Consider the following 16724-nt stretch of genomic DNA (forward strand, 5'->3'; position numbering starts at 1 on the left):
GAACGCCCAAGAAAGCTTATGCACGAATGGCGGAGAACAGCTGTCATCTTGTCTTATCCCATGTAGAAGACGACTAGAAGTGATCCAACACTCCTATACCTTATATATCTATTAATTGACACACGCACACACATATATATATATATATATATATATATATATATATATATATATATATATATATATATATATATATATATATATATATTGATTATGAGAGACCACGCCTCCCTCCACTTCTAGGCGTATAGCTATTGCAAACATTTAACTTGGCACTAAGATGATTAAGAAAAAAAGAGCAATTTTCCACTTCAGCGTTATTAGTAATATTCATCTTACTCACTCTATTACTTGAAAACGAAGAATCCTTATTACCGCTATTCACCAAATTAGACAAGCCCCTTAAATCGACTAAAACAGGGCTAAAAGCAAAATATCCAAAACTAAGTCAAAGATAATTGCTAACAATAGGGATTACAAATTGCGGTAACGTTTGGAGTCAATACACTCAAAGTTGCACTTTCTCCAATTAAAATCAACTGATTTTACTAAAAACAAATAAAAACCAGCAAATAAAAAAATAAATAAATAAAAAACAAGGGAAAACAAATAAAAAAAGCAATAGACGCTTAAATCTCAAATATAATATATCTCAAGAACCCTGCTGTACAGCAGGAAGAAGTTCCACATCAATGTCATACCTAGGGTAAAATGGAAGATAAACAACATGACATGTAAGTTGGTCCATATCCAAATTTAATAGAGCATGAGGGAATAGCTCGAAGTATGCCAAATAGTAACCGAATAGCTCGAAGTATGCCAAATAGTAACCAAATAGCTCGAAGTATGCCAAACAGCAACCCCAATGGAACTTGACCTTTTTTTATTTTTCTTCTTTAGGTCTCAAATAAAAGACAAATAAAACGGATTATAAAATCTCATAAAAAAAAACTCGTAAACTATTTTGGCCAATTCAGTTTCTTTATTTGTAATAACTTTTTGATTTGAATAGCTTGATTTGTAACAACATTACTTTTGTTTCTAATCTCAAAGTTGAATATGATTCACTAGCCCATTTTATTAACTGACAGTATAAAGGTAATGACTTCAATCCATTGCACTCCAGCGGGGAGGGGATAGAGGACTCAAGGCCTTTATCCTGTGTAAGACTCATAGGCCCTCTCCCTACCTATAGATGTTCAATTTGACCAAGAAAGCATCAGTTTTAAACTAAAGTTCACTTTTACAGCTGCCTAGATTTTCGCAATCGGGAAAGCACATTCAAAGTTTTTATTCTGTCAAAAGATTTATTATCGATTAGAAAATTCCAATATTCCAGTTTCCAATGATGCGAGTTTTCCATATCTAATTATAAAAGTTTTGAAACAAGTCAATATGCGGTTTGATAGGCTTATTTGAAGGTAATGAATTATCCAGTGAATTTCAATTCAAAAGTTATGGTAGCCAAAAGGTTTTTATTTTGAAATGTTTCTTACTCTACGCAAAATAAATCTTGAAGGTAGAATTTTTTTTTATTAGGAAATTGTTTTCCCAGTACCACAAACATATCATTCCAACAACAATTCAATTCCGAATTGGAATTTTGATCAGAATTTTTCTATCGCCAACAGTTTTTGTACGGTAATTTTTTATTTCGAATCTTTATGTGAATTGCCAAATGGGATTTTATGCTGCATTCAAAAATGCGACAAGTCATTAAATTCTGTTCAGATTACGAACCTACCTAAAAAAAAAAAATACATAATATGTCTGAAATTCCAAACAACAAAACTTGAGCAAAAGATTTAAGATTAAAACCGAAACTATAGGTGAAGAACTAATTCAGACAAAAATTTCTGACAAAAAAATACACTTAACTCAAAACGTGTTACTATAATTTTCACTTTCAAAAGGTCTCTATTTCAGTGCAAAATACTTAAGACCACTATTTTTGTATGTAATATCTTTTTATTAATTTAAAAAATCGCAATAAAAACTTTTCTAAGCTGCTATACTGCCTTTTAAAAGTCTCGGGAATTTAAGAGTAAACTCCCAGTGCAATAACTACTATAACAACCAAATCCTTACTACTTTCTTATCACAAAAACCAAATTAGACCTCTCGAGTTTTCACATTTTGTTCATCTAATTGCCCAAAATTTTTGTTATTTTGATTTTTACCGCACCGGTGAAATTATTTGGGCACACTTTAAAAAAGCTAAACATACTGAAAACCACCGAACAAAAGAAAATTTGAAATCAGGTTAACCAGCTAAACAAAGTTAGATTTCAAAACGCGTTTGCAAAACGATTGAATAGAATTTGATTAATGTTCTAAGGTAAGAACTATTTCTTTTCTTTTTCTTACTTCGGACAGGGAGTGTCAACTAACAATTACCAAAACTTCACAAAAAAACAACAACGCATTAGCTGTAAAGAAAGGAGATATTCTGACTAATTATTCAAAATTAGGATTTAAAAGCATCCAAAACAAACAGCTTCAAATTGTGCAAAAATCATGACTGGCCAGTTTCGTCAATTGAAGATATAAGCACCTCTGAAAGTATTTCCAATACTTTCCCCACTTTAAATTACAAAAGCCTTGAGACGAGTCCAATTACCATTTAAAGACAATGTGCCTAAATGGAAAGAATGTATTCTGTAATGGCTCTCATTTTGAATTTAGAAAGCCTCCATAGAGCCTTTCCTGTCATTCCCAAATCATAAAAGAGACTTTAAAGCCTGACAAAATGAAACGTCTCTCTCCTTTTTATAGGCTTTAGAGCATAAAGCCTAGTTACAAAAGTAAATTAAAATAGAGATGATAAAGTTAGCCATTTATCATTAGTAAAAAACATCTTCAGCATTGCTTTTACTTAGAGGCATTTATCCCTCTTATAGGGATTTTTGAACCGGCTGGATTCCAATCTTCCTCCAAAACAGTCACTGAAGGATTTCGGAGCAAAGTTTCTCTATTTTAAAATCAGATATCCAGCAAGATGAACTACAACTTGCATATATTTCCATTTTCTTTTATGCATCTCTTATGCAACTATTTGGTATACTATTTGGACTATACTCAGGATATAATTATTAGTTTGGATTACAACAAACTTACCCTGAAGAACCAGTTTTTTCTCAAATTAGCTCCCCCCTAATAGAATTGCAGCAATACCCCCACAAAAAATGTATGCCTGCTTTTACTCTTTATTCTTTCAAGTTCATTAAACCAATTAATTCAAATTCAATCTAATTCTTTTCAAATTATCAGTTACAACTGTATCTATTATTCTAACAGCAGTAATTTAATGGCATCTTAACAACCTGGTTTACTTAAGCAGGATCATCAATCTAAATATTTTGCATATATTCATATTACTATACTTTGATTCAGTTTTATGTTTAGGAAGTGACTCAGAACATTATGTTTTTGGCCCTAACTTCCCTTATTGGTCTTATGATCATTTGAAACTCATTTCCTTTCGTAAACGTACCTACACAGTTCTTCTTTCGATATTTTCACGACGGAAAGTCATCACAAATAACGGAGTTACAAGGAAAACGTAGGAGAGAATAAGAAAATTACCAAATATTCGGCTTTTTAGGCAAAGGGTGGGCAATTTTTAGGCCTTAATGAGGACCAATACTATCCTTTCAACTATGGACCGTTACTTTACTGGAGGCAGGTATCAGTCTCATTCCGTAATTTTTAATTTAGTGGTTGAATGTTAGGAAAGGCCCGACGACACACGATGAAGAATTCAAATAAGATGTCAAGTTTTGTGCCACATAATGAGGGTCAGCATTTAGTTTCAATAGTCATATAGATTTTATAAGAGCAACCTTAAAATTACTATGTAAATTTGCTAAATAATTTTGGCTCTTATGTATTATAGCAACCACACTGGTGTTCTTGGTCTGTTGTAAAACCAGTTTCTCTGTGTACACTCGGAGGTAATTAGCTCATGAAATATACATAAATATGATGAAAATACAATACTTTAGAAACAAAATTATGGAAACAACAACAGAGAAATATGGAAAGCAGGCCACCCAGAACGCATTATATTAAATACCTAACATGACCAACTCTATATATGAAATATCTAATTAAAATATACCTGCATAGTAGTTGATCTCACTCAGACTAAGCTAATTATCGCCTAGTGTGCACAAAGAAGCCGGTTTTACAACAGATCAATAACAACAGTGCGGTCGATATAATACACAAGTATTGTAATTTTATATTTCCTTACCAAATTTTCCTAAAAAAAAAACCCATTAAATAACAGAAAGAAGTATAATGGATCTTAACGGAAAATCAAACGAGTCTTAATGGAAAGAGCTATTAATGGACCTATAGTTGATCTAAACGAGCAGCTATACTTACGCAAAACCATTAATCTAAACATTTCGTCTATATTTAAATTTCTATACGGTGATTCAGTTTCATGTTGAAGGAACAATCTACAACATTCAGTTTTAGCCCTAACTCCCCACGTTGGTCTTATGTTCATTTGGCATTCAATTCCTCTGGAGCAACTTAACTATATAGCTTCCCTTACCTGATTTTCCTGACAGAAAATCTCACAAAAAGTAGGGAATTGAATGAGAAATGTAGGAAACAATAAGGAAATCATAAAATATTGAAGTATTTTGGAAAAAGTGGGGATTTAAAGCTTTTATGACGGCCAACCGTTAACTTTCAACGCTAAATTGTCGCTTTACTTGAGTCACTATTAGTCTCAGGAAGCAATTTTTTATTAACTGCATTAGTGTTTGGAAATGCGACAAGGAAACAAAACTCGATGAAAAACACAAACATGATCTTCTGTCCTAAGCCACATGGAGTGTCAACATTTTAGTCACTTAGTCAAATAGACTTTAAAAGACAAACGATAAAATTGATGAGTAAATTTAAGTAAATTTTATGTTGCCTTACCGAACTAACCTGAAGTAAACCATTAGGCAACGGCAAGACTATATTATATCTGAATGAGCAAAATTTACTTTTGCAGAATCATCAATCTAAACATTTCTTTCCAATTCCAATTACTATACCACGATTCAATTTTATGTTGGGAGAACAATCCACTCCGTAATTTTGTCTCTAACTTACCACGTTGGTCTTACGTTCATTTGACACTCAATCTCTCTTGAGAAATGCAACTGCACAATTTCCCTTACCAGATTTCCTTGACTGAAAACCATCACTGTAGAGGCAATTCTCGATTTAGTGATAGAAGGGATTAAACTCACACAGAACATTAACAAGCTTAGAAACAAGAACAAACAGATATTTGTTCTAGGCTATGAAAGAGTATTTCGCAATCGAGTCTCTTTTATTGGATAATCTAGATATACAATTTTCGAAACAGTAAAATGAAATAAATGACTGAAACGAAGCGAAAATGAGAAAGATTTAAACTGCATAGAAAACTAATTAGGTTTTCTGACATTCTAAATAAATGGCAAGGATTTAAATTACACAGAAAATTAAGCAAGCCTAATACAGTGACACTTCAAAGTTTGTTCTGGGCCATGCAAGAGTAATCCCCCTTGCATTCTGATTAAGTGTATAATCAAGAAATAAATTGTAAAATGGCTAAGTAAGAGGGCTGAAATAAAATGGCTGGAATAAAATGAAAATCCACTTAAGAGTAAGGTATTTGTTAAGCCGCTTATATAAAGAAAAAGTGTCATTAAATCTAAATTTCATAGGGGCTGGGATTTTAGAATATGGTAAAGGTATTTGACTGGGGCTATGAAAAGACATCAAAAAGAGGAAAGCCACGCTCAAAACACGAGCGGGAAAAATGAAGATTTAAAAACTTTAATTCCCACTGTAACTTTTTACATATACAACCTTCCACTATGTCAAAGTGTTAGTTTGAAATGGCAATATTAAGCATTTATTGGGATACAGTGACAAATATATAGGCTTAGAAAATTTATGGAAAGTGAAATACAATTTATCTAACGGAAAGCTAGAATGGAAAATAAAACGGCTGAAATGAAATTAAGAAAGGAAGAAACATTTAGGCTTCCTTATTTGATCTGGACCATGCAAGAGAATTTCCTAGTCCTGTATTAGCTCATCAAATAATCAAGGCATAAATCTTCTCCAATAGAAAAAAATAATTGGAAAAAACTACTGAAATAAAGCGGCTAAGTGGGTAAATAAATGATAGGGATTTAATTATATAGGAAAATTAGAAAGCAACAAACATTTGCATTTTAATGTGATTTCTGAGCAATGCAGGAGCAGTACCTAGATCCATCCCATCAACTAATTGACGGCTAAATAAAGTGAATCAAACAGTTAAACTCTAAAAAATTGAATTTTGATAGCAATAGCTACATCAAAAGAATCGCATTTTAATACTGATTTTAAATATATAAGTTTAATCAAGTTTAATCTTACCCATCAAAAGTTACGAGCCTGAGAAAATTTGCCTTATTTAAGAAAATCGGGGGAAACACCCCCTAACAGTCGTAGAATCTTAACGAAAATGACACCATCAGATTCAGCGTATTAGAGAACCCAACTGTAGAAGTTTCAAGCTCCTATCTACAAAAATGTGGAATTTCGTATTTTTTGCCAGAAGACAAATCACGGGTGCGTGTTTATTTGTTTGTTTTTTTTTTTCTTTTTTCTTTTTCCCAGGGGTCATCGTATCGACCAAGTGGTCCTAGAATGTCGCAAGAGGGCTCATTCTAACGGAAATGAAAAGTTCTAGTGCCCTTTTTAAGTGACCAAAAAAATTGGAGGGCATCTAGGCCCCCTCCCACACTCATTCTTTTCCCAAAGTCAACGAATCAAAATTTTGAGATAGCCATTTTTTTCAGCATAGTCGAAAATCATAATAACTATGTCTTTGGAGATGACTTACTCCCCCACAATCCCTGGGGGAGGGGCTGCAAGTTACAAACTTTGACCAGTGTTTACATATAGTAATGGTTATTGGGAAGTGTACAGACGTTTTCAGGGGGATTTTATTTTGTTTGGGGGTGGGACTGAGGGGAGGGGGCTATGTTGGAGGATCTTTCCTTGGAGGAATTTGTCATGGGGGAAGAAAAATCCAATGAAAAGGGCGCAGGATTTTCTAGCATTACTATAAGAAAACAATGAAAAATAAATATGAAAACGTTTTTTCAAATGAAAGGAAGGGGTAGCATTGAAACTTAAAACGAACAGAGATTATTACGCAAATGAGGGGTTCTAAAAATACTTTAGCATAAAGAGCGAGGTATTTAGGAGGAGATAAATATCTCAAACAAATACAACGTAGAGACAATAGGGAAAATTTCAAGACAGTGGAAATTATTTCTGTAGATATTTCGGCCCTATGTCCAAGGGCCGTCTTCAGCACAATACAAGAATAAGAGAGAAACTATATATATATATAAAAGAACTTACATCAAATTGTGAGGATTAAAAAATAAATAATTAAAAACACTTTTTAAAACTTTTTTTAAAAATAGCCCTAGCATCCTTACTTCAACGAAGTTCAACCAGGACAGGTTGAGTCCTGGTTGAACTTCGTTGAAGTAAGGATGGTAGGGCTATTTTTAAAAAAAGTTTTAAAAAGTGTTTTTAATTATTTAGTTTTTAATCCTCACAATTTGATGTAAGTTCTTTTATATATATATATAGTTTCTCTCTTATTCTTGTATTGTGCTGAAGACGGCCCTTGGACATAGGGCCGAAATATCTACAGAAATAATTTCCACTGTCTTGAAATTTTCCCTATTGTCTCTACGTTGTATTTGTTTGTTATGGAAAGGCAGTGTGGTCTTCGTCGCTATTTTCGATAAATATCTCGCTCTTTATGCTAAAGTATTTTTAGTAATTTAAACTATTTATTCTACGGCCTTTCTGATTCAGGGGTCATTCTTAAAGAATTGGGACAAAACTTACGATTTAGTGTAAAGAGCGGGGTATTAACGAGGGTACAAACCCCCTCGTATACATAATAAAAATATAAGATTATGAAAGTTTGTTACGTAAGTTAATTTTTAAGTTACGTATATTTTTTACTAATAAAAACATTCGTTAAAAATTAAAAGTTCTAGTTGCATTCTTAAGTAACCGAAAAATTGGAGGGCAACTAGACCTCCTTCTCCACCCTTTATTTCTCAAAATCGTCTGATCGAAACTAAGAGAAAGCCATTTAGCCAAAAAAAGAATTAATATACAAATTTCATTTTAATAATTTATGTGAGGAGAGCCAAAACCAAACATGCATTAATTCAAAAACGTTCAGAAATTAAATAAAAAAACTAATTTTTTTAGCTGAAAGTAAGGAGCGACATTAAAACTTAAAACGAACAGAAATTACTCCGTATATGAAATGGGTTGTCCCCTCCGCAATCCCTCGCTCTTTACGCTAAAGTTTGACTCTTTGCCACAATTCTATTTTTTTAAACAATTAAAAACTTTAGCGTAAAGAGCGAGGGATTGCGGAGGGGACAACCCATTTCATATACGGAGTAATTTCTGTTCGTTTTAAGGTTTAATGTCGCTCCTTACTTTCAGCTAAAAAAATTAGTTTTTTTTATTTAATTCAATAAAAAGGCTTACTACATGGGAAGGATATAACTTACATAGAACAGTAAGGAAGCCAGAAATATTTGAATTTTTATATTTGCTTTGGGCTTTGCGAAAATAGTTCTCAGTCTCAGCTCACAGAACGTTAAAGAAATATGTTTCTCCATTATAATGGCTAAATAAAATTACTCAAATAATTTTGCTAAATGGATAAATAATGGAGAGGACTTAGTTTACATCAAGAGCTAAGGGAGTAAGAGACATCTACATTTTCATATTTGTTCTTGGCAATGCAGGAGTGGCTCCTAGTCCCATACCAGCTCATAAAATAATCGACAGTTAAGCTTTCATTCTTAGGACTAAAATAATAGGGCTAAATAAATGACAAAGAGTAAACTTACACAGAACATTAATGAAGCTAGAAACACTGGCATTTCCATGTCTGTTCTGGGCTATGCAAGAGTAATCCCCAGTTCTATCTCGGCTCATCGGATAATCAAGAAATAGAATTTCTCCAGTTGCAACAGTCTCATTTTGGAAGGTCCAGAAATAAGTGGCTTCTGGATAGGCTTTTGCTTGGCATCGTAACTTTTCGGGTATACCCCCTTCTAGTATTTCGACGTGGTACTTGGATATGGTAATATTCTCAGGCGGGTCTAGAAAAGTAAAAAAAAAATTTAGAACATTGAAGGTATTGTAGATACAAGCAAAATGAATAACAGATTCATTCAATAAACCGTTTGAACCGCTTTTAACCTCCTAGAACCACTTAGAATAACGGTATCTTTAATATTTTGGCCTCTCTATCCTTCTATGCAGAGAGTGCCCTCTCCCTCTCTTGTATCTTGTTTTATCGTTGGCGAATGAAAAAAAGTGTTTGCCTAAGAGCGGCATTAAAAAGTCTAAAATAACCAAAAATTGTTTAGTAATCATGAGCATGGCTATCACTCCTTAAGCCCCCGAGGTATAGCCCAAGAAACTGTCCTTATTAATCCCAGATGAAATAACTTGTTTTATTTAGTGAATAGCTCTTTTGAAATTGATTGATTTAAACCCTAAAAAACGAAGATTTGTTTAACCTCTAATACAAAAGCAAAAATAAAAACTTTACAAAATGAAAAATATTGAAATTAAGCTGTTAGTGATTAACAGGATTTATTTGTGGGCATCCTAAAACAAATTACCCAAGTACATCATCACGCTAGCCGTTTTGTAGGGTATATTTTCGTCAAAGGTACCCCTTCCATGGTGGCACCAGAAATACAAATATTGTGTTTATTGAGGCAACAAAAATATTTGAGTAAAAAGAGCACTGCCTAAGAACTACGTTTTCAAAAATACAATTTTCATGAATAATTTTTAAATATCTACCAAAAAAAATTAGTACTTTAGCATGGGCAAATTGGGCTGGAATCTCCTATTACCGCTTACAGAGTAAATTCACCTCCAAAAACTAAAGAAATTTTCAACCACGTTTGAATAGAATTTAATTTCAAAGTTTCTTAATTAAAATTAAAGTTCAAAGTTTCTTTGAATTCATCTCAAAATTCTCTAAATGTAGGCAGAATCCTTTGCTTTGAAACTCCTTTTTTTTTTACCGACTCGTTCATGTATATTATTCATGGGTGGAGGTGGATATACTCCTTTTCAAATGATGGTTTACTGATTGTTATTAAAATTAATAAAGAAAAGATAAACAACTGCTTAACAAATGCTTATAAAATTCCATAAAAAAAGCTCATAAAACAATGTACTATGGATAAATCAATGATAATTTTAATAACTAACAAAGACTTTTCAAGCCCATATTTTGAATTTATATATAGAACTCTAGCATTTTATTCTAATTAAGCATTTAATTAAGCATTTGAACTAGCAAATAAATCAAGAATTAGATTCTTTGTTTCACTCTCTTTACTATAAACTGTAGCGTTCAGTCATCCCCCGAGTTTTCGGGGTTTCCCCGAATTTACCAAAAGGAAACTGGGTTCTTGAAAATAGTCGCAGAACTTAAGGTTACAAAATATTAACGATTGCGTAGGGTAATTTGGAGAAACCAAGCTTCATTTGGAGAGATCCTCTAATATTAGGGAATAGCGTAAGTACTGATAGACTATACAAGATGTGCATATAGTACAATTTTTCCTCTTATTGATAAAATCTATGCTATATTACGTGGATACTTTGATTCCATCAATTTTCTAACATTGGAAATACAATTAATAGAATTCTAGTATAAGCTTACATTCCACTCTGAAGTGAGTAGTACTAGAAACTCCTTGTCCGACTGAATTCCCAGTTGAGGTGCAAGTATAATTCGAATTATCATGAAAGCGGTCCAGTCTACCCCCTGGCCAGTGGGTCATATTCCAATGAAGAATAGAAAGTATAGAATCCAGGTCATTTGATTGTGGATCCGGAGGGAGAAAGCGTGTCTCGATCTAGAAAACCAAACAAAATAAGTTATTTAATGTCAACTATTTTGGTACAGAGAAAAAAAAATACTGCCCTCTACTTCCGTGTTAAGAAGTGCACTTAAATTTTATTGGTTGATTTCTCTTATTGCGTTTTTGCGAGTCAATTGCATTATTCTTTAAGCGTAGGTCAGAAAGAGAGGCCATATAAACCTACTTTTTATCAGCTGTTGTGCTTACCTATTGTAGTCGTTGCTACAATAGTTATTTTCAGCCAATGGGAAAATGGAAGTTCTGTTTTTCATTCATTTTACACTTTTTTTCTAGTTTGTTTAAAGAATTTCTAAAACCATTTTTAAGGCGAGTAAAGACAATAGACGTAGCGAAGACAATAAAACAATAAGGAAAGACAATAAAGGAAGACGGGTCAAAACCACATAAATTTTAAATAAAACCGCGATTAAATTAAAGGCAGCAGCAGAAGAACATTTAATAAAGTTGTTTATTCAAAAAATTTGAGAATTAGGTTATTTTATTCCTAATTTTAGAAAAAAGTAAAACTGTGACGTTAATTTTCATTTCTTTACTACTTTTTTGTGTTATTTTGAACCATTTTCAGATTTATAGTAAGTTAACATGCGCTGAAAAAACTATTCTCCAGGCTGTGGAAAAGGCTAATTAGTCTGGAATATAACTGCTCTTCACTTTTTGTTGTTCTTTTTCCATGCAGAAAAACACTCAATCTGACCGTTTTCTCACATTGCTTTGCTTTCACATAAATTGTTTCTAGTCTAAGAAAATAGAGTAAGTAAATTTACTGTGCTAGTGCACAACAACTTAGAAGCTTCACATAGATGGTATTTAAGCAATCCTATTCATTGCGAAAAATGTTACTGCTGAAGTTTCACAAAGTTGTAATGCTCCCAATAGTGATTTAGTGATATTCTCAATAGTGATTTAGTGATATCCCCAATAGTGATTTAGTTTTGGTGTATCCTGTATTACTGAGCTAAAACTATGGTATATTCTGTATATTTTTTTCTCACTTTTGTCATGCATGCGAAACAAGCCCACATTATTGTGTTACGAGAGCATCACTTTGGTTTTATCGTGCTTTTTTTTTCTAGCACCCCGATTTCAGATTATTCCTAGGAAGTGGTAAGGGTCTAACCTCCGCAGTTTTTACGGAAAGTGTGGACCTTAGGCTGGAATGATGAATATGACTTTGCATTTTGGAAAGCTTTGTAAAATTCTTGCCTGGGGCCAAAGAGGATGGTTTTTGCTTGTGTTTGTACCTATTTCTGCTCGTGATTTTAGCGGAGTTTATCATTCGTATCAGATGTATCTCTTAGACTTTAAAAGTTCTCTCATTGCTAAAGAAATTAGAGTTTATCCTTTGCTTCTTTCTAAGTAATTACGTTAGAAACTTTGCCTACAGCAGAAAAGTACACTTTTGAACTAAGACAGATAGATTTTTTTTTCCGACAGTAGTCGATAGCTCTTGATGAGCTGATTAAAGTATATGTCATCCATCTTTTGGTAGAAAAATAGCTTCATGAGATATACCAGTTTGAAAGTTTAGAGGGGTTGACAACTTCAGTAGTAAGGTACACACTGAAACCAAAAATAGGCCGATACAAAGGGGCCGAAACCAAAAATAGGCCGATAGTTTAAAGGGGTTGACAACTTTAGTAGCAAGGTACACAGTGAAACCAAAAATAGGCGGGTACCAAAGCGAGACATATAGGGGAGTTTTAAGCAACAGTCGGCTGTTAGCTCATAATCATTTTCGGCAATGAGGGGTTCGCAACTTTTGCTATTTTGTGATCCTATTATTTGTTTCCGGTGTATTTGATGGTAACACCAATTTGGTTCCAGTGGTAAGACATGTAGGGGACTTGTAGGTAAGAATTGGCTGTTAGGCTACAATGACCTTCGGTGATGAGGGGTTTGCGACTTTTGCTTGTTGCAATGAGGGGTTTGTAACTTTTACGAGTTGGTGTACCTAGTATTTATTTTAAGATCCTTACAGATTAACAACGTGTCAGCGTTTAATCGAAGCGAGGAAACAAAAGCAAAGTGTTGCTTTCGCAACACTTTACTCGGCGAAGCCGAACAAAGGTTGCCGCAAGACCTCACATTGCCCATGCAACGTAGATCTAGTTCATCCTTGGAATAGTGCGGATGAAAAATGACAGATTGAAGAAGATTGTCCTTCCTGGCAAACCCCCTAGGGTTGCACGGAAAGGAGGTTATCCGCGGCTGGGGTGGGAGGATGTCATAATGAATGATTTAAGGGAAACGAAAACTTTCTGGGAGGAGGTGAAGAGGGAGGTTTTGAATAGATTGGGATGGAGGAAGAGCGTGCGCAGCTGTGTTGGCCTCAGGCGGCTTGGTGCTGCGGTGAGCTGTTAGTAGTAGTGGTGATAGTGGTAATTTAAAAATAATAACAAGAAACTCAATTACTTTGGTTTATAATGATAGTTTACAATCACTGCAACAGCACTGTTCCAGCATTTTACAAGTTCCTATTTAATATGGTGATTTTCATAAGAAAAAAGAGCAAAAAAATATATAGATTTTCTTGATGAAGCATCTGATTCCCAGGGCGACATTCGAATTTGTCTCCATTCCAGAGTAAATCCTTGAGTGAAATAGCCAATCTAAGGAATGTCCAATACTAAGATTGCTTGTCACTAGCACTTCTATGGGAACAGGATATTCCCAGGCCTCCCAACTTTTTAGGGTCCTGATTGACTCTTAAGAAATAAGGTATTCTAAAAATTAAACCGTTGCAGGAATTAGCGCGACTCTGTATTTATACTGTGAATTTTTGCGATTTAGGAAACTGACTATCAAGAAAAACTACAGCGATTTAGCATCTGTCGGTGTATCTGAGCTAAGTAATTGAGATTACGTTGAATCAAACAGTTCATAGTAACGAACTGTAGTAAGGAGCGACCCGGCTCAATAGTAACCGAAACTCTAAAAAACGGAATTTTGATACCAATTGTTACATCAAAAGAATCGTATTTTAATGCTGATTTTAAATATATAAGTTTCATCTAGTTTAATCTTACCCATCAAAAGTTACAAGCCTGAGAAACTTTCCCTTATTTTAGAAAACAAGGGGATACACCCCCTAAAAGTCATATAATCTAAACGAAAATCACATCATCGCATTCAGCGTATCAGAGCGTATTTTGTTTTGTTTTGTTTTTTTTTCCCAGGGGTGATTGTATCGACCCAGTCGTCCTAGAATGTTGCAAGAGGGCTCATTCTAAAGGGAATTAAAGGTTCTAGTGCCCTTTTTAAGTCACCAAAAAAATTGGAGGGTACCTAGGCCCCCTCCCAGGCTCATTTTTACCAGAACGTCACCGGATCAAAATTCTGAGTGGCCATTTTATTCATCATAGTCTAAAAACCTTATAACTATGTCTTTCAGATTGACTTACTCCCCCACAGTCCCCGTGAGAGGGGCTACAAGTTACAAACTTTGACCACTGTTTACATATTGTAATCGTTATTGGGAAGTGTACAGACGTTTTCAGGGAAATTTTTTGGTTTGAGGGGGGAGAAAAGTTGAGGGGGGATTAAATAGGAGGATCTTTCCATGGAGGTATTTTCCATTGGGGAAGAGAACTTCAATGAAGGGAGCGCAGGATTTTCTAGTATTATTAAAAAAAAACAATGAAAAAATAAATATGAAAAGTTTTTTCAACTGAAAGTAAGGAGCAGCATTAAAACTTAAAACAAACAGAAATTATTACGCATATGTGGGGTTCCCCTCCTCATAATACCTCGCTCTTTACACTAAAGTATTCTTAGTAATTTCAACTATTCATTCTACGGCCTTTGTGATTCAGGAGTCATTCTTAAGGAATTGGGACAAAATTTAAGCTTTAGTGTAAAGAGCGAGGTATTGACGAGGGGGTGAGCCCCCTCATATACGTAATAAAAATATACGAATATAGAAGTTCGTTACGTAAGTTAATTCGTAAGTTACATATATTTTTTACTAATGAATACGTTCGTAAAAACTTAAAAGTTCTAGTTGCCTTTTTAAGTAATCAAAAAAAATTGGAGGGCAACTAGGCCTCCTCCCCCACTTCTTTTTTCTCAAAATCTTACGATTAAATCTATGAGAAAGCCATTTAGCCAAAAAAAAAATTAAATATGCAAATTTCGTTTAATTATTTATGTGCGGAGAGCCAAAATTATAACATGCATTAATTTAAAAACGCTCAGAAATTAAAAAAAAACTTGTTTTTTTTATTTAATATAGATTAAGGATGAATTTTTCAGCTTTACATCCGGAAGCCTGTATCAACATGAAGAAAACGCACGATTTAGCTAATAAAAAGCATATGAAATAACTAAAACATAGAGATACAACACAAAACAACAAAAAGAAAAACTAAAGGAAACATACATTTAACCAAAAACGAAATAAGAAATTAAAAAGAGATTAGCTTAAGAAGCTCGAATATTTAGGTATGTGTTTTACGATTGCAACTACCTCAACACAAAAGATCTAGAAAATTATTCTAATGGATGTTTATCTAAAACTAGTCCCCCCCTGCATTTAGACTAGGGATGTTTGCCATCCAAGGCACCCAATATAAATGTCCAGGAGACCCAATGCAAATGCCATATAGTTGGTGTAATAGTGAGCTTAGCATTAGGTTTGTATTCCCTGGATAATATCCAACGAAATTCGAATATTTAAATCAGTATATCACGGTTACACTTTGCCCGATTCAATAGAGCTAAAAAAACTACTTTTGTTAATATTTATCTAAAATTGGCACCACTGTGCCACTGTGCATTACGATATTCGTAATGGGTCAAATTTTTCAAATAGGTTTGGGTCAAATAGGGTCAAATTCGTGCCACTGTGCATTGCGAGTATGAATACTACTGACTCTGGATATTTAAAATCATAAAATATATCCCCCTCTAACGTGTGTCAGTGCAATACTATCTAAACATAAGAAATACTTTTCAAGAACTACGGGATTTAAACTAATGGATGAAGAAATTAAGAAGATTGATTGAAGAAGAGGAAGAATGAATAAACATAAAATTGAAAATGTAGCCCATAGAGTCATTGATTATACAAATAAGTTGACATTGCCGGTGGCACATAAAATTTTTGGGGCACCCACCTCTGCTCGTTTGCAGCAAACAATTTTACCCCTGATAAATTTCTAAGACCTTCTTCAGGTCATTGGGACATCTGGCGTTAGAATTATGAAGATAAAATTAAGAAAAAATTAAATAAATCATTAAATTTTCTGTATTAGATCTGACAAGTTATCTCAAAAAGCTTGAAAATTTTAAAGAGCAACTCACAATTACTCTCCGCACAGAAAAAGCTGTGCTACTCCATTTTATAAAATTTCCAGAGGAGCTGTATTTCCTGGATACTTTTGTAGCAGTGTATTTGCTCCAGGACGTAAAGGAGATGGGGCCGTAATTACGAAAAAAGGTTCCAATATAAATAGCCATATGTAGTTTGAAGTAGGGTTACAGTTCATATTACCAGTAGCAGGAGTGATTATTCAGTTTCGATCCGTTACTAAAAAAATGGTGGTTTTACAATGAAATTTTTATTGACAAAAATTGAAAATGGAAAATAAAAACCTGCAAATAGTGTACAGTGTTTGTGCTGTCATCTCTAAAAATTAAAACTAAAACCAAACTAATAGACTCCTCAAAATTATAGTGAATAAAAAATCATCATCTGAAACCTCTTTT

The 16724-nt window shown here is 33.7% G+C and overlaps 1 protein-coding gene across 15 annotated transcripts in view; it reads right to left on the bottom strand.

Moving 5' to 3' along the window:
- The window catches only part of LOC136028761 (hemicentin-1-like), a 266427-nt gene that overhangs the window by 52994 nt on the left and 196709 nt on the right, over nt 1-16724 (bottom strand). For all 15 annotated transcript variants that reach the window (XM_065706646.1, XM_065706644.1, XM_065706649.1 and 12 more), the window contains 2 exons: nt 10796-10991; nt 8952-9206 (listed from right to left, as the gene is read on the bottom strand). In XM_065706646.1, the coding sequence (XP_065562718.1) occupies nt 8952-9206; nt 10796-10991 (451 nt within the window). The remainder of the gene's footprint in view (nt 1-8951; nt 9207-10795; nt 10992-16724) is intronic.

The sequence above is a fragment of the Artemia franciscana genome, chromosome 7 (assembly GCF_032884065.1).
Source record: "Artemia franciscana chromosome 7, ASM3288406v1, whole genome shotgun sequence".
In the NCBI taxonomy this organism is placed as follows: Eukaryota; Metazoa; Arthropoda; class Branchiopoda; order Anostraca; family Artemiidae; genus Artemia; species Artemia franciscana.